We start from the raw sequence: 19,146 nt of genomic DNA, 5'->3' as shown, positions 1-19,146 counted from the left end.
CATAAAACTTTTTCACTCAGAGCAAATCAAGTTAAGTTAAATTATGGTAGCCACAGATTAACGAAATTAGAGACTTGGAGAATCTTAAAACATTGTTTTAAGTTGACTGAGCCCATTATGAGGTGTTGGCATTTTATATTCAAACATCATATAAAACAAAGCAACTTTACTAGACCCTTCAGGACAGTTCTAATGAATATACAGTTTTACCTCACTTAAAGAATCAATGCTTATCTGATTTACTGTGACATACAGCTGCAAAACAGGAGGAGCAGGAATGCACTAAAGTGTGGAGATGTGTTGAAATCTTGTTGTTCACGTTTCACATGCTTTCATGCACGCTCACACACAGACAGGACAGGGTCCTGCAGGCTGCAGAGCCACAGGGCAGGGAGAGGTGCTGTGATGCTGTCGTTTGGCCATTGAGGGGAGATACATCCGCATGAGACAGTGCAAGCCCGTGAGCGTCTGAGAAATGACCGGTTCTGAGAGTTCGATTAGTGCACAACCTGTTTCGTGCACAATATTTCCATTTCAACTAATTCACCTTCATGTGATTAAAAATATAACTTCGTATGCGATAAAAGTGCAAATACACCAAATCTGCGCACACTTCCAAAAGCGCATGGGACACAAGACTGAAACAAAGAGGTTTACCCAACAGACTGGGGCATGCTCTTATCCCCGCCCCACTGATGACAATCCTGCAGCTCATTGGTCAGTTGGCTGCAGCGCGCCTCTCTGATTGGCTGTCCCTCTCGTCACTGAGCATCTGTTGTTCACGGTGGCCTCAGAGTGTCTGTGTGTCAGTGGACTGAGTGGATTCATGAAGACGAGTGTCTCCTCTCTGTTGGACTGGCAGAACAATTAATGTGGCCGGAGCGGAGTGCATGAAGGTACGTGTCCACACTGGCTTCTGCCCTCCAGGGATTTAATCCAGACATGTTGCGAGGTTTTCTTTTTGAGTTAGAGATCAAAATGCAGAAGTACATAGACAGGTCCGGGCTTCATCTGGTATTTGCTGCGGCTTTGCCATTTCTGGTTATATATGAAACTTTGCTTCACATGAAACTGGTAAATGATAATACCAGACAAATTTAGACGAGTGAGGATGAGTAAGAAGCGCTGAGATCTAGCAGGGCTCCTGTGTTGAGTTCATTTTCAGCCTTATGGGTGTGTATGGTATTGATTTCAGCATTATCACTCCAGGCAATCTATACACATGAAGGCTAATGTGTTGATTTTGTGATGTTTGCAATACTTTACCAATTGAGCTGAATGTTGCCAGCACTGGAAAATAATAATAACGATAATAACAGCAGCCTCTTGTGTCAGACAAAGGACCAACAGGGTGGCAGGTGGAAGCTCTGCGTTTCCTGAGCAACCACTACCATCATTTATTCCTGTGGAGGCACCGAGCAGTGTGTCCTGCACGGAGAGCACATCAGCACTGAGTCCTTACTGGTTCATCAGCCAGATTGAGTTTAAGTTTAAACCAGACTTTGTTTTCTACCTGTGTGACACCATGCCATTTGTCTTAACACTAACCACACACCAGCTTTGTCAAATTAGCTTGTACTAAACACACAAGCCTCTGTTTTTCTCACAAATCATTCATCCAACAATATTGATTAAAAAAAAGAGATTTTTAATGACTGTAAAATCTTAATTGCAGATAAACCAGGTAGGATGAACAGAAGGAAACTTTACTCTGCACCACAGACTGTTCATAAAAAGCTCTGCACTCAACATCCAGCTCTAAATCAATAGAAAAGTGATACTATATTGTAGACTCACTAATGAGAAAGAATAATTCTGGAGTAGGCTCCAGAGCATTACACTGCATTTATGATTGTTTGAGTGCTGGACGTTGTGTGCAGTCTATGGTGCAGAGTGAAGCAAGAAAACTTTTGTTGATCCTAACTAGTTTATGTGCTATTAGTATTTCATAGTCATTTCTTAAATTTAATATTGAACGTATCAAGTGTCAAAATTGCACAGAAATCGGAACTGCACTTCCTTGGGCATTTACAATACATGTGCAAAGTGTGAAGTCGATTTAGATGAACAGTTTCTGAGATATGCTTCTATACTGACTTGTAAATTAGCTTGAAAAAAATGAATGCAACAACCCATGACAAGAGATGTTATTAGTTCCTCGATCAAATGGTTGCACAAACTGCAACCCTGCCATTTGAAACCACAGGGGCCTCAGAGTGGGATTCAGGGATTTTGCTCTTGAGTGACAATTCCCATGGTGTGAGCATCCCTGGAATGTGGGAATGATTTTCCATGGACGCTGATTTTGAGATATCAGGTGACGCACAGAGAGTGTTATGCCTACACTGACAACTAAACTACCTCAGATAACAAAACTGTGTGTGTGTTTGTGTGTGTTTGTGTGTGTGAGTGTGTGTGCGTGTGTGTGTGTGTGTGTGTGTGTGTGTGGTTGGGCAGTACTGGAAACTACCCTTGCAGTGCATGTCAGTTTTGTAGCCAGTAAATAACTAGTGATTCACAACACGTCTCTTTGCTGTAAGCGTGCGGTTTGCCACAGAATGCACAGAGGAATTTTTGGAGAGACCTCGCAGACAACAGGGAGGAGAGGTTTGTTAAAGTGAAGATGAGAACAGTAACAAGCAGATGAGCATAGGCCTTCACAATATGGGGATCCCAAATGAGCTGAACACCTTCAGCGAAAGGACTCTTATATACTCTCTTCAACATTAATATCATAACACCTCTCTCGGGAGAAATTGCTCAGATAAAGTTTTAGAGAGTTCGAGTTGTCACTTCATGCTTGATTTCTGCTTTAATTTGACAAACATCTGCATCTATATTCCGCAGACTACAAACTCTGCTGCACTGAGCTTTGATATAACAGGTTATAGTGTCGGTTTGTTTATCAGCAGGGTATCTGCAAAACATGGGCCAAAAAAATAACCCATTCAATTTTGGGGTGGATCCAACCAAAACGGAAGAGCCAGGAATCTTTCTTTGACATGTGAGATCGTTTTAAAAAATGTATATTTTCACAGATTCCCAGGGAATAATTCATAGATCTAAACAGAAAAAACCACTGGTATATTTAGGGCACTGATATGAATGAGTGTGTGAAATCTGGTGCAGCTTGATTGAATTTAATGCGCTCTACTGAGTGCCATGGTTTGTGAGACAGAGTGATGAGAGGAGTAGGAGACAAGCTGATCATTATAGTTTCAAACACATGATCAGCACACCGAGCAGCAGCCACAGAATCATTATAACGCACTGACAACAACCCAAGGCCAACCTCACCCCGACATAAAAACTGTGGTTTTGTCATTTTCTTAATTAGGGATGATGTCAGTCGTGTGAAGTACATTATGTCTGGTCCCTGAGACTAGACTGGGCCTGGCTGATGAATCACAGAGTGTGGAGTGGAGTGGAGTGTTGGATGGCTAATGCCTTAAAAGTGTGTACTAAATAAGACGTTTCATGGAATCACATTCACTAATGGCTTTTCAGATAGCACTGAACATTTGCAGTGCTGAATACGGCACCAACTGTCCTCAGTCCCCTAAGCAACTTAAAATGCAGATATGCTAATTACTTCCTGTTTATAACCCTGAGCACAATCCTGTGAGGCCACAGATGGGACCTGAGTCCCATCCCATATCAGCTCTGTGCTACTCATTGAAACATGCACTCAGACAAGCCACCAATAAACCCTTCTCTGCACATAAATCCATTTCCATTATTCAGAGGCATTCATATTTCTTGTGTTGATGGATCATTCTGATTGCATTTAATTTGTTTATGCTTGCATAATACAACCAGGTTTGATAAACCATGTCATATATATCTGTACCATTAAGAATATCTCTTTCTCATTCCCTCTGTTTGTCTGTCCCTCATCAGGAGGAGAAAATGAATGTGGAGGCTCTGAGCCGAGCAGAGCTGCTGACTCTCCTCAGTATTTTGGAGGGGGAGCTGGAGGCCCAGGATGTGGTCATACACACCCTCAGGGTGAGTTGGACTCTGCAGCGCACAGACACAAATCTCTGCATGGACTTTAGGAGGGTGCACATACATTAACGATGAACGAAAAATTATAGCCATCCCAACAACTTGTTTCGCCATTACACCCCCAAAAAGAATGTCAGCAAACAGGGAGGGGATGTGTAAACAGGAAAGTGAGGAAACTGAGCTGATGGAGACAATGGCACAGGCACCCGTCTGGTTTCCGAGACCTTTTATTCTTACACAGAACCAACAGTACTCCCGGTCAGACCAGGCCACAGCTAAAGTCTGTGCTTTTTATTATTATTATGTCTATTTTTCACTTTAGGCCCTATCCTCTACATAGTTGTCTAGATCCAGTTCAGGCATCATAGCAAGTGTATCTCAAATGTGTTTTGAACCATTTGCTTTAATCTGGGAAACCCCCTCTGCTGCTGTTGTTTTAATTTTTTTTAGGCCCTAGATATTTTCAGGTACCATGTCCACTTGCACGGCTTGAATCCCCTGGTTGCACATTGGGAACAGACCCCAGATCATTCTGATTGCATTTAATTTGTTTATGCTAGCATAATACAACCAGTTCCCAACAGACCCCAAGACGTTATTCCAACAACAACCTCATCACATTTCAGATTTCTCACACAGTTGTTGCTTTAATCCTCCATTTTGTAAAGCTCATTCACTCCTGTTCAAAGAAACAGCCTTGGTCGTCCACAGCTACAATGCTTTGCAGTGTTTGAGTCCGGTCCGATTGGTTTCCTCCATGCCTTTGGCTGCTTTTTCACACTCATGACCACAGCAGCTGGTCCATGCTCAGATGAACCTGTTTTTGCCCTGAATGCTTGAGTTATTGTCTGGAATACGGTTGGGGTTTGCGATGAGGACAAGTAGCAACCAGGAGCATCTTTTTCACATAAATGGGCCTTAATCATGAAGTTTCTCTAGAAAGCAAGTGAGGCAGTAATCATGAGATAATTTCAGTGTCAGGGCCCGAGGAGGAGCCAGTCTTAACCACAGGCGCTCAGATGCAACTTGAATGGCAGTTGTCCAGATCTGACGCATGCAGGGATTGACCTGAAACAAACACACACACACACACACACACACACACACACACACACACACACACACACACACACAGTCATTCCCTTAGGACAAATGTACAGTCGCCTTGTTGTCTGTACTTATTCCTCTTTCCGTACCTCTGACTATACTGCTTGTTTTCCTCTCCCTCCTCTCTTCCCCCTCTCTTACTCACACACAGCCACATTACATGGGGTCTTTCATGTTTGACCATGACCCATGTCCAATCTGCCCACTCACTCCCGAACACACACTCTGGTGGTCTCTGGTGGGCCTGTTAGAGGCTGCGCTGTTTATTGTGGAGAGGATGTACAAGAGTTGTAGGCTCAAATCACTGACTTCCCTTGTTCCCACTGGGGACCTGAGCACCATTTTAAGCGTCTGGTCCATGTTAGGACAGATTGTGTGTGGAGACATGTGGTTTCAGAGGAGATTGTCACGGGTTGATAAAACCCTAATGTGCCCAATATTGAGCTGTGTGTCTGTGCATTCATTTGGCAGGTGGGCTGTCTGTTTTTACAGCTTGTCTCTCTCTGTCTTATCTGTTTTTCATCTTCCCACTGTGATTTTATTTTCCCAGGATCATGATATGCCACAAACAATTCGAAGAAGTAACCAGAACTCTCGTGTTAAAATGGCATATTAACCAAGCTCTAAGTGTGCCAGTAATGTTTACTTGTTGAGCCACTCGAAATATTTTGTCCTTTCAGTATGTACTTGACGGGCCTTTGTTTTGCTCGGGACAGCAGCATTCAGGTGCTTTTTAACCCTTCCCTCACCATAAACTCCTCATCTGTAAAAACTGTTTTCAGTGTTTACTTAGTTACAGCTTAAGACGACGTCACCGATGGGACTTGTCTCCACAGATTCGTGATCGTAGTGTTTCCACTTCTCATCGCTATGGACACAGATAAGCAGTTTTACTCGAGGGAACATTCCTGAGAACATGACACCAGAAACGGGTCTTACATTCCAACAGGAGTGGCATATCTTTTGAGTTGATCATTGTCTATAGCTGCACAGGAACTGAGGTTATAATTATCTTTTATCTGTCAGGTATTAATGGCACAAATCCAGCATGAAGCAACTTTGCATAGAATTGTTAGTTACAGATATGAAAATAGACTTTAGCTGCTACCTGCCCCTGAAATACTCACAGAGGGAGCGCTGATGTCCGTCCTCTGCATTGCTTCTGAGACAATACTATAACTAAACAAGTAAACAAAGTGGAAAACAAACGTGGGACATTGAAGGTTAAAACTTCGAGATATGCCTCGCATCTGCACTGAGGGACTGCTGTCAGTTTTTTTTGTTTGCTGTGGTTGCAAAACCAATACCGCTGTCATTTAGCTCTTTATATATATCTGCTAACTGTTTGTTTACTCAGGCTCAGGTTTGTTTCATCAAAATCCTATGATAACACTGAGCAGGACCTCTTTTTTTCCTTTCGTATGATGTCATTTCCTATAATCCTAAAACGCTTTGTCTATTTTTGCAGGCTGACGTCTTTTCCTGACTCCATAAACAAAAGGGCCTATGAATGTGCAGTTCAGATAGCATTGTGTGTTTTGTTACTTTCACAAGAATCACTGCCTAATTTGGACAGGTTGTCACGATACGAATGGGAGAAATGCAGCACAATTTATAAAAAAACCGAACAAACAGAAAGTAGATGACACACACAGCTACACGTGAGGTGGCCTTAAAAGCCGAGGCCTGGGAGAGAAAAGCTCCCTGACCTGAAAAAGCTCAGATGACTACAACGGACCTGATATTACCTTCATGCTTTTATTGGTTAGAATTCATACAAAGAGACACACACCTACACAAACAGCACATCACGCACACAATTCACGACACTCATATGAGTGACATAGATCAGATCGAGTTTCCTTTAGGATGCCTTGTTATGGCTGCTTCTCTTATCCCTGGAGACGTAGTTAGAAAACAAAGGTTATTATCTGTAATGATAATCAACTCCACCCTTCACTTCTGTTTGCTCTGAACTGGAGAGTATATTTGCCCACTACACATAAAATAGTGGTAAAGGAGGTCAGGCCAAACCGAGATAACAGCCAGACTGAGATAAGAGAAATCACTGCTTTTTTCAACCAAGAGATTCAGTGTAATGTCTTCTTTTTTAACTGATTTTGTTATATTCAGCATTTAGTGCATACATTTTTAAGTGTGGATACCCAACCTGAGCCCTTTGTGCCCTGATGGTAAATCATATTCGGCTTCGGTTTAGATTCAGTCACGTTTTCTGCACTACTTGAGTTTTTACGCTGCATGTGCTTGCTTAATTACCTCTCAGGCTTGGAAGGGTTCGAACAAGTGATAGAGAGATGTGAAGGAAGAAAAGAAACAAGAAAAAATAGCAGCAGCAGCAAAAACAGATGGGATGATCTTGATAATCAGTTTGGGTTTGGATGCATTTCAAGTGAGTTTAGTAGAATGGGTTTGTTTGAGTTTTATTATTTCTTCATACATATACTCACATTTCCTTACACTAATATCCTTGATTTCTTCTCTTTTTGTCCTCCTCTCTCCTCCCTTTCTTTTTTCTTTAGTATTTCACCCCTCCCCACTTATATTTATGTGTTGCAAATGTGCATGTAATCCTGCTTCCTCTCACTGTCCAAAGACCTGCAGATTAGGGTTATGTTAACCCCTGATCCTAAGTGGTAATGTGATAAGCTGCAATACGCTGGCGACCTGTCTAGGGTGTACGTCGGCTCTAGCCCAATATCAACTGAGCATAGATGATGTGGTAGTGATATAGAAGAATTGATGGATCTGTTGTGTGAGAAGATCCAACCATTGTGAGACATTGCCCTTTTCCTACTTTTCTAGTTTAGTGTTCTTATTTTCTCTGTGATAGATAAAGCCAGAAGGGCTATAATGATTAATTTTGAGCATGTAGAGTATATCTAGATCACCAAGTATCCACAGGGAAGGAGATAATTAAATGCTGTAGCCAAGGAACAGGGATAGTGTGGTATCCAGTCACTCCCATTATGTGCGTCTTGTGCTGAGTAATGTTTGTTCTGTGAATAACGTTTTATTATATTAGCCTGATGTGTGACATGCTGAAGGTGTTATTACAGATTTTATTCATAAAGTACTAATGAGAGTGGATGTCAAGTTCTTTTTCCCATTTGTTTATTGATGGAATATAGAAGTTAATACAGTTTCGAGAGTGGTTTGTTGCTGTTTCTCAATGCCATACACGTCATTTACCTGTTAGAGTGTTAACATGATACTACAGTCAAAAACCTGTGGTACTGGAAGTATAAGATCCCATTTTCTTTCTGTTATATCAGAGGTGATTTATTGACAGAGTAATCTGGATTGTCCATGTGCATGTTGTGTCAAAGTTAGAGTTGTGGCATCAAGTTTGATTGTGACTCTAATGAAGGGTCGGTCTGTGACTACTGCAGTATGTCTTTACATTGTTTATGGGGGCTTCTCTTCTCCAAAGATCCAGCAAGAAAATAAAGTTTCATATTTGTAATCATCAACCACACCCTTCACTGCCTTTTGGACATGAGGTGAGGCCAAGCCAAGATAACGGGCAGTCTGAGATAAGAACAATCGCTACTTTTCCAATGAAGTTTAACAACATTGGTGATTCACACCTTTGGTTTCATTTTTGACTCTTTTTCAAGAAAATGAGTCAAATAATGATTTGTTATGTTTCTCCAGAACCTTCTCCTGACCACAGGGTGAGAGCACCTGCTTCCATGTTTCCTCACGCACTGCAGATGATATTGTGTGAGGCACTTAAACGTTACTTTATTGCTTTTAGTGTTTAGCTTCCTCCCAGTTATCTCAGTGCCGTCCGTGGTTAATGTGTGGGTGGAAGGTACGGAGGATACGGCTTAAGCTTTAGACACACACAACTTTGCTTACACTTCGAAAAGCACCCCAACCCCTGCACCCAGTCTTTCTCTTTCTCTCTCTCCCTCTTTTTCTTTTTTTCTGTTTCTGTTTCTCTTACTTTCTGTCTTCTAGGTTAAAAAAACATGTCGTCAATTATGCATAGCCACCTCACAAGTTAATTATTTTCACCTTATCAGTCATACCATCCGATTCCTACGTATGTACACCAAAATCACGAGGACAGGAAAGAAAATCCCTGCTCTACCACAATAGCATGATCCTTCACCGGCTTACTCTAAAGTGTGGGGACTTTTCCTCCGCATCATCTGGGCAAACTAATCAGTTTAGTGAATAAAAACATTCACTGACTGAAGTACATTTAATCTGCAGTTTGTTTCTGCTGCATTGCTATAAATTTGCAGCTGATCCATTGTATCTGTAGCAGTGTATGTGTCTGTAATAGCATGTTCTGTGCTCAGTCTGCAACGTGCCACAATATGAACAGCATATTGTGTCACAGAGTTACTGATTGGCTGCTTAGCTGGTAAATAAAGTTTTACATTTGGGTAATGTTACATCAGTTCTCAGAATTTAGAGCACAGCAGAGCCAATGCTGAACCTCTTTGTGTCACATTGTCTGAAACACCACTCTAAATGAATTCTGAAGTTCCTTTTTACAACTTTTTATATACATGTATTGGTGATTATCGTCCATCCATTTGCTTCCAGGTTGTTGCACAGCTCATCTGCTCTATGATTGGCCAAAAAAAGTCATATTTTGAATTCGGGTCATCCCTTAGACAGTCTCTGAGTTCTCCTAAGACAATACCGCAGGCTCTCATCCTGTCTAAGTGTTGTTTAGCCAATGATTATGTTGTCCATTGTGGCCAGTTAGCTAGTCACTAGTCCCCAGCACCACGACAAACTCTATTTTTAGTGCTATCAACAACAAAGGCATCCTACTGCTGAGCTGTGTGTGTGACATGTTATTGGTGTATGGCATTTCTTTAGCTTAGAAAAAGACTTCACAGCACACGGATGACTTCATTGACAGGTGTTGCACTTCAAGCAGGGACTTTTATTTTTTCTGTCGTCATGGACCTGATCTCACCTTCCTGTTTCTCATTTGCCATGAGTTTCCTCAGCAGAATGTTTGATATGATAACGTCTAAATGCTCTAATGACCAGCGCCGACCATACTCCTCACAGTCTGTGTCTGAGTTTGTAGCGTCACCAGGGCCATTATAATGAGATGTGGCTGCCACAGAAGCGATATCTCTCACCTGCCAAAGCCTTTGGTTCAACATGATGACAAGTTGTCCACTGACAATACTTTCTCTTAAACTATTTAGAAGAGATAATTAGCTGATTAGCAAATTAGCAAATTCACCAAAGGAGGAAAATGGCACTTCTAAGTCTTAATTCCTCATCTATGAAAACAACAAAGCTAGAGACAAATATGTAAAGAGTATCCTACACTAGATGCCACTGTCTTTTTTTGGTTTTCTTTGTTTTTACCATAGATTGTACGTAATGAAGAATGACATGACAGTTCCCCTAAAAGTGTAGCCCAACCATGTTGAAAAGCAAAAGACAAAGCATGTCCAGGATATTTTTGCTTAATTTTTAGAAGAGGGGAGGAAGTAGAGAGGCTTCATCCATCTTGATTTACAGTCTATAGTTTTTACTTAATGGTAATCGTTCTTTGCCCTGTCTAATTTTCTGCTCTCCTACATGCACTAACTTGACACTGTGCTTTCCTTGCACTGCAGATTTACCGGATAAACAACTTTTCTTTGTTTTGAAATAGAATAGAACTCAGAGACAACCTCAAACACTTGTATATTTTAAATAAATAAGATGTTGGAGCATCTTGATACATGGTCCTCTTCTTGGGAAGATGCTTGCACTGGACCCCTAAGATTTGAGTTCCATGTAAGAGGCTTTTCAATTCTGACAGGTCTGTTTGTGCCGTTCTTTTGTCTCTGTGTGTCTCCGGTTCTTCTGAGGAGCAGACTAACTCATCAGGAATGCATACTTTTCCCAGAAGCCCCACTGCAAAGCTTCTGGAATTGAGACGTTACCTTGGAGATAGCCAGTTATGCTAAGAACTTCATGCAGGATGGAAAAGACACACACACACACACACACACACACACACACACACACACACCAGCATCACGCTCATAGATTCACACACTTATGACGTATAGTCATTTAAAGGTTTATGTTTGAGTCTGATTAACGGCCAAACTGGACATTTGTAACAGGAGGCATGCACCCAATACCGATCGGAGCTATAATTTTATCCATAGTAGCTGCAGAGTTCATTGTGTGACAGTCATTACAGAGGCTCAGGAAGGAAACCTGATTCCCTGGCTCTTTTCAGTTCGCACAAGGGCATGATTGTGCCCCGAGGCTGTAGGTTACTGACTGACAGACAACTTCTCCAGGTGAAAAGCATCAGGTTGTCTTTCACACCTTGTTACAGCTGTGGGAATGCATTAGAGAATAAAGGCTGTTGAAGGAGGCAATGATCAAACAAGCTGTCCCTCACCAATTTCAAACGCACGGCATGAAGAAGCCGTTTGCTTCTTCATGCCGTGTTTGCAAATTCAAAAACAGATTAAACAGTTAATAAAAAACAAGTTGACAGCATATTATCTATTTCTTGCTTCGAATTAGTTGTAGAGACATTTTAGTCCAGTGGCTGTGCAGAAATGAGAACCTTGCAGCAGAGAGGGTTTGGTTGTTGTGCTCTGTCATAAAGGAAAGCACACTCTGTCATTATGATCGGATGTATCCTGAGAAATCCAGAAGAGACCAGACGTTAAAGCCTCCACGACTACAACTACTGCTACTATTACTACTGCTACTACTGCTGCTACTACTACTACTACACACACACACACACAATCCAATCTCAGCACGGCCCTTAATAGGCTGTTTAAACACTCAAGCTATACATGAAAAAGCTGTACAGCTTTTCAAAGCCCAGCACAAAAACATATGAACAGAGCCACAAGTAAACATACACACAATGAACTACACAAACACACACACACTCACACACAGTAAAATGACACAGACATACTACACACTCACACTCTCATACCCACTCTCACACATTGAAGCCTACTGGGTCAGACATGGAGACAATGCATGAGGCTGAAGGCATTGAGACAGTGTCTTTGTTCGAGTCCTGTAATCTCCTCACTGAGGGTCGCATTCTTTGTGCAGCCATAGAAAAAGCCTCATACAGCCTCCTTGCTGATTCCCTCAGGGTGTGTGTGTATGTGCGTGTGTGTGTGTGTGTGTGTGTATGTGCGTGTGTGTGTGTGTGTGTGCTGATGTGGTATGAGAGCGTGTGAAAAAAGAGTCTGACAGAGAGAGGCGGAAGTAGAGAGAGGCATTTTCTGAGAAATGATGATGAACCGGCAGAGGAATGCGGTGCCATGCGTGTTTGGGCAGGGGGACGACGGGGGCCAGGGTGTTTGATGAGGACTGCATGGGGAGACGGAGACGGGTGTCCCGGAGACACGTGGAGTGAACCCTGAGGCATGTGCTTACATCACCAGCACTGCCAGCTGACCCTGTGCTGCCAGAACTCAAACCTTCCAACTGCATGTAGTTAATGAGACCTAATGATAAATCGGGCTGAGCGGGAGTCAGGTCAGCAGAGCGCTATCACGTTTCAGCTCAATTCTTGTCATTCCAGCAAGTTTCTCTCGAACAAGTTGAAATAATTAAGTGTCCTTCATCGTTCACCTCAGGATTAAATGTTCACACTGAACCAAGTATGCTACCACTTATCGTTCAATTCATTTGTTTTAGTTTATGTATCATCCAACGACTAAATTAGACATTGCTCTGAGTGTGTGTGTGTGTGTTTGATTTCATGGCCCGGTCCTTCACCCCTGCATCCCTGGGGAGGAGTTAACATCTGCCCCTGGTGGGGGTTGAACAGTCCTACCTCACCTCTTTGTGTTTGGATTGAAGGGAAAGGCCATCTGCTGGTGCACTGACAATAAAAAAACCTACACAGGTTTCCTGCACACACACACACACACACACACACACACACACACACACACACACACACACACACACACACACACACACTTCTTAGTCTATGGTCGATGGTGATATGAATTCCTAAAGTTATAACCTACAAGTCAGTCTTCCCTTGTGCTTGTGCATGACATGCTTAAGTGTGTGTGTCTATGCTTATACAGTATGTTTGTGATGACCATGTGTTTTTCTTGGCACTGGTGGTTGGGCCTCGTGTTATCTCCTGAGCACATTCTTTCCTGTGCTACAATGTGGAAAAGAGAACTCATCTTATCAAAACCATTTACTGACAAAAGACTGAGCAGGTACATGGACTCACAGTATATGAATGTTCTCATTAAGACACATGGAGCCAATGAGGACACACACAGCACTGGATTTCAAACTTCTTCCCCCCTGAGCTACACATGTATGTTTCATTCCATCCACCAAGGAGGTTGGTTAATTGGTTTATCACATTTTTTATCAGCAGGATTTCACAAAGACTACTTTGATTTGAAGCTTGGTGGAAGGATGGCACATGGGCCAAAAGAGAACCCATAACACATCGGGCTACAAACCTGTAACCTGTAATGTGTAGCTGAGATAATGTGGACTCAGCAAATTCATTTTTTAATTAAGTATCCTTAATAGTTTAAGGACTATGTCCGATGAACGTGACATATTTGGTTGCAGAGTTGATTGAAACCGTCGGGCCTTGGCGGAGGTATGCGCTCTACTGTGTGTCATGTCTTTCTGTGGTGTGTGCATATCAAGTTAAGAGTCAGGTTAATAACTTTAAGTTAATGCTTAAAAACAAAATGATGAATGTGCGTTGTATGTTTCTGTTTATCTATTAGGCTCAACACAGAGATGCTTTCATCCAGGAGCGTTATGGCCACTATGACCTTAGCGATCCATTCCTGGCGCTGCAGCGGGACAACGAGTCTGCGGAGCGCCAAAGCACACTCACCCAGCATCACACACACCTGCAGGGTCGGGCAGTGGGCCCGAATCCTCTGGCTGTCCTCAAACTCGTCATGGCTCACTGCAAGAGGATGCAGGACAGGATGATGGGGCAGCTGGCTGCTGCTGAGAGCAGACACAGGAGGGTAAGAGGCATGAACACACGCTCTACGTTCTGCAGATCCTCTGTCTGCACTTCACGTATATGTATGAGGAAGATATGTCACACAGGGGCTCACACTTGTACAATAGGCTTATTGTGCATGTGAATGGGAGCATATGTCTCCATGTCTCAGACCCCATCCATGCCATGTAGACTTGGCTTGAGGGAAAGGGTCAGACAGGCAGCCGCACCTAGACTTTAAAGAGGTGATATGGAGCTTTATCACAGCGGGTTTATGGGAGTCACTGCTGACTGTCTCTGAGTCAACTTAAGAGAGTTTGAGGAAAAACAGACACAACCTTGTCATGAAGTCGGTGTTCTGTTAGGCTGGCTGATAAGTCAGGGGACAAGTTTCACAGCAGCAATACTGTGCGGGGGCAGGACAGTTACTCCGATAAAAATAAATCAATGATATGTGCAAGTTTGAAAATGATGTCACATTTATGCACTGAAAGAAGAAACCTGCCTGCATGTCATGTGACATAACTGTTTTATTTGGCTGTATGGTTTATAGATGATAGCTGATCTGGAGGAGGAGAAACGTCGGCACGCCCAGGACTCTGCACATAGTGATGATTTAACCGTCATGCTGCAGACAGAAAGAGACCAACTGCTGCAACAGGTGCACCTGACATTTTAAAGATAAAAGTTTGTATGTAGCCTACTGTTGTACTGTGTGTGTATTTCTATGCGGTTTTGTTTTGTAAAGACGTGAAACTCTCAGAAAAACCTGTGCTCACTGTCTGACGGATGTGAACATTTTTTGAGAGAGATTTTTCTGTTTCCGCTCTGTCATACTGAGCGGCAAAGCATCAGTGCAGCTCCAGGGTAGAGGTCTCGGCCTGTAAAAAGTACAGTGACACACAGAGGCACCCGTATGCACAAGCACAGGGCTGTTCTAGAGGAAACAGGGGAGGAAAAAGCCATTGTTCAGCTGTGGCGCTTTATGGCCTCAGGAAACCTGAGATAATGGATGACCATGCCTTACGCAAGGTCAGCGCTCTCTCTCTCACACACACACACACACACACACACACACACACACACACACACACACACACACACACACACACACACACACACACACACACACATACTGTGAGCACACAACCAGCCCCATACAAACTAAAGACAAGGGCCTTATGTAAGAAAGGGTTCCTGAGTGTCTCCCAGTCTTCCTCTAGCTTTCCTGCATGTGTTGTTTATTTGGACACTAATCATATACATTAGTTTTGTATTTTATCACCTCCCATTTCCTTCTATTCATCAACGCTTTTAAGCAGTCCAGTCACCCACTGATGACCTCAGAGTGGACTGAACTTTCCATAAACATGCCATGCAAGCAAAAAAACATTTTTTCACAAAGTAAAAAGCTAAGAACCGCCTCTCTGTCTGACTCTCTAAACTCTGAAACACCTCGTACTTCATCTTCTTTCCTGTATGACTCACATGGACCTTATTTAAATTCATCAGACAGAACTGTATGTAGATAGAGCCAAGAAAGTTGGGATTTCATTACCTACAAATGATGCCAGCCATTTTTGAAACTCTTAAAAACTTAACTGCTGTCAGAGTGGGCACCATTTTTATATGGGCTGTGTCTAATAAAGCAGATAAAATTATCCATTGCAAATAAGCCATTTGAATGAAATAGCACAACTAGAGTCAGTATCATGAATGTGATTGGTATATAATGGGAAATGGAAAAGAGAATTATCTTTACAATTAATCTAAAATATAAAGAAATAGACCATTTGGACATGTATAAAAAGACGCTGTCAGTTGTTCATCATAGTTTTTTTTGCAAAATGCATGTCCGAATGTTTTATACCAATTATTCCAACAGTTCTTTTTTCAAGTGCTTCTCATGCTGTTTGATTTAATGCAACAGAGCAGTGCTCTTTTGCCTCCTTGTGGTCAAGTTTGGAAGACTTACCTTGTCTTGCATTCCTCTCCCTCTCTTTTTAGTTGGAAGGGGAGCGTGACAGTGTGCGGAGGTTGGAGAAGGAACAGGCACAGCTGGTGAGCAAGGTAGAGGAGTCACTGTCCCAGCAGCAGCGGCTCTCCTCCACTCTGACCCTGGAGCTCCAGAAGGCCAGCGGCCAGGCTCAGGAGGAGGCTCAGAAGGTCTCCCAACTTCAAACCTTGCTCCTAGAAGAGACCAGTGCTCTAGAGAAGCTCAGGGGGATCCTAGAAAATGAGAGGAGCAGGGCGGCCCAGCTAGAGGCCAGGTCTCAGAAGCAGCAGGCTGAGTTTGACTCCGAACTAGAGCGAATGAAAGCCAGGGTCAGCAAAGAGGAGGAGAGGAGTAGGGAGTTGGAGAGACAGGTGGAGGAGCTGAGGAAGAGGTTGGCTGAGCCTGAAGGAGGTAAAGAGAGCGTAGAGGAGGCTGTGACGGAGGTGAAAGAGTCACTTCCCAAGGCAATGGTGGTGTCCACCTCTGCTCAGACTGCACCGGATGGAAAGGTAACTGTCACTCCTAAATCCACCTCACTGTCAAAGGTCAACGGCCATCACAATCATAAAGAGACAGAACCAACTCCAGAGGGGAGGGGAGCAGACAATGTAGGGCTGATAGAGAATGGGGGAGCCACACCTTTGCATTCCCCTCTTCACCCTCACCCTCACTCTCCCTCCAGCACAGCCTCCTCCTCTCTCTCCTCCTCCCCCATTTCCTCCCCCATCCTTGCCAAGCGCCTTGGCAGCCCGGGCTTACATCAGTCCTCCTATCAGGCCGGAATCAACCAGCGATTCCAGGCCGCCAGGCACAAGTTCCAGAGCCAGGCTGAGCTGGAGCAGCAGCAAGGTGGCCCGCTTTCCCCCAGGGACCTCTCCCCCACCACCTCCTGCATTCCTCCCCCACCGGAGCACAGCACAGCTAAGCAGCTGGCCCGCAACACTGTCACTCAGGTGCTGTCCCGCTTCACCAGCCAGCAAGCGGGAGTCAAGCTGGCCCCACTCAGCAGCTCGCCGTTCGGTACAGACTACCGCAACCTAGCAGCGTCCCCTCCTGGTGGGAGGTCGCCGTCTTCAGGGCCCCTATCTCCAGGCATCCGCTCCCCCCTCACTCCTCGCTCAGAGAGAACCCATCCTCCTCCAATCCCTCCCAAAAAGCCAGGCATGAGTCCAACTCCAGGCTCCCCAAGTCACTCTGCTCGGAGCAGCCTCTTCCCCGAGCTGACCGGAACCTGTGGGCAAAGCAACAACAGCCAGGAAGGAGCCAAGGAATCAGACCTTGTTTTATTTTCTAGCAGCTAACGGCCGGAGTATATAAACTCACAGCTAAACGAGTTAGGCCTTCATCAACATTTAGCGTAATTTTCATTTTTACTGGGGCTCAAGCCCACTTCATAGCACTCATCAGTAGATGGACTGGTTCAAATCACAGACTGTATACAGATGGATGACGTGTCCCCACTTTCTCCCATCGTTTAATAAAATAAATACACCAAGTACAGGTGCCAGTAGAGATTGTGGGACAATGCCCATACATTTGCTTGACCAATCAGTCTCAGCTGTCAATCAAAATGATCAATCAACCTATTATAATATAACTAAAACTAAACGTACTGTCAAAAAGAAAACTTGAACATACATCAGTGTGATAAGAACTAACTAAAACAGAAACCATCTCGTACTTTAAATGTGTACTGGTTAGACTATCAAGATGATTTGGCTTCACTTTTGGGGAGCTGTCATGTCGTCCATCTTTACATAGAGTCTATGCACCACTACCCCCTAGTCTTTTATTGATTATTTCATAGGATTTAATATTTTTTACATCCCTGTCTTTGTTTCTTTATGTAGAATATTTGAGTTTGAAATTTTAGAGTAAAAGAATATTTATGTTATTTTCCACTTAAACCCTATATTAGGGGTGTTGAGAAACCATATATAAAGAGAACTGTTGACTTTTAAACACAAAGTGTCAGTGTGATCTTAAAGCACAGCCCTCCTTATCACACCCCTGTAATGCCTCAAGCTGCCTGTTAGAATAAAACAAGAGTCAGATACAACACTGTGTAGCTAGTGGAGGGGCCAAAATATGGATGTAGAGCATAGCGAAAGTGTAGCTGTCACCATGTCACAATAAAATAATAACTTTAAAATGTTTTGCCTACTGGCTCTTATGCAGCTGTTGTGGACATTGGCCATGAAAATAGTATACTGTAAATAATTAAATGAACAATATCACTTGCATGTGCTGTTTTTTTTTTTTTTTTTCTACTAGTCACAGATACACTGAATCTTGTCTTGAAAAAGGGAGAGCACACTTTGCACTACATTTCTCTAAGACACTGTATGTCTACAATTTCAGATGTTTTATTCAGGGAACAATTCATTTCCGCTTCACTCAAACCAAGAAGGACTGAGTCCTGTGCCGAGAACCATTTGGTATAAAGGGTTGAATCTTGCTACTGTAACTATAGAATTGTGTGTTTTCCTAATGATGCTACATGTTTTATTTTATTTGACATTTACTGTGTTTTATGTTTTGTTTTCTAGCTTTAAATAACAAGAATTCATTGAAAGAAATTATTTTAGCCTTTTGATTTAAATTTGTCAATTTATATAGACACTGCTTATCTGTGAGGGGCGATGTCCCTCAGCTTTCTCTAGAAAATATGCATATGTTGAACACCTGCAACACCTAGTGGTATTTTAAATAAATTGCCGATGCCTTAAAGGTGTGTTTTGTTTTTTTATTTATTACCTTTGCCGAGATAGTTTTCACCTGTCTGTTTGCCTATTTGTTTGTCAGCAGGATGACGCAAAAGCTACTGAATAGAATTCCACAAAACTTGGAGGAAGAATGGGACAGAGGCTAAGAAAGAGGAAATTACAATTTGGCACGGATCCAGGTATTTTTGGTCAGTCTCTCTAATGTAGAAACTTGGTTAAAAAAATGAGGCATATTTTGGGGCTGATGTCTACGAGTCTTTGCTATTTGAAGGAATATAACAGGACTTTGGGCCTCAGACAGATGCATGTGCTCTAGT

The 19,146-nt window shown here is 42.9% G+C and overlaps 1 protein-coding gene across 1 annotated transcript; it reads left to right on the top strand.

Moving 5' to 3' along the window:
• Nucleotides 1-766: 766 nt before the first annotated feature.
• On the top strand, nucleotides 767-18,833 carry cttnbp2nlb (CTTNBP2 N-terminal like b). The gene is made up of 5 exons (XM_020096243.2): nucleotides 767-896; nucleotides 3,901-4,008; nucleotides 13,878-14,129; nucleotides 14,661-14,768; nucleotides 16,115-18,833. The coding sequence occupies exons 1-5, from the start codon at nucleotides 891-893 to the stop codon at nucleotides 17,402-17,404; spliced, it is 1,764 nt and encodes a 587-aa protein (XP_019951802.2). The 5' UTR covers nucleotides 767-890; the 3' UTR covers nucleotides 17,405-18,833.
• Nucleotides 18,834-19,146: the final 313 nt, after the last annotated feature.

This window comes from Paralichthys olivaceus, chromosome 6 (assembly GCF_024713975.1).
Source record: "Paralichthys olivaceus isolate ysfri-2021 chromosome 6, ASM2471397v2, whole genome shotgun sequence".
NCBI classification, from domain to species: Eukaryota; Metazoa; Chordata; class Actinopteri; order Pleuronectiformes; family Paralichthyidae; genus Paralichthys; species Paralichthys olivaceus.
The sequence above is the reverse complement of the archived record's forward strand: the minus strand, read 5'-3'. Positions and strand labels throughout refer to the sequence as shown.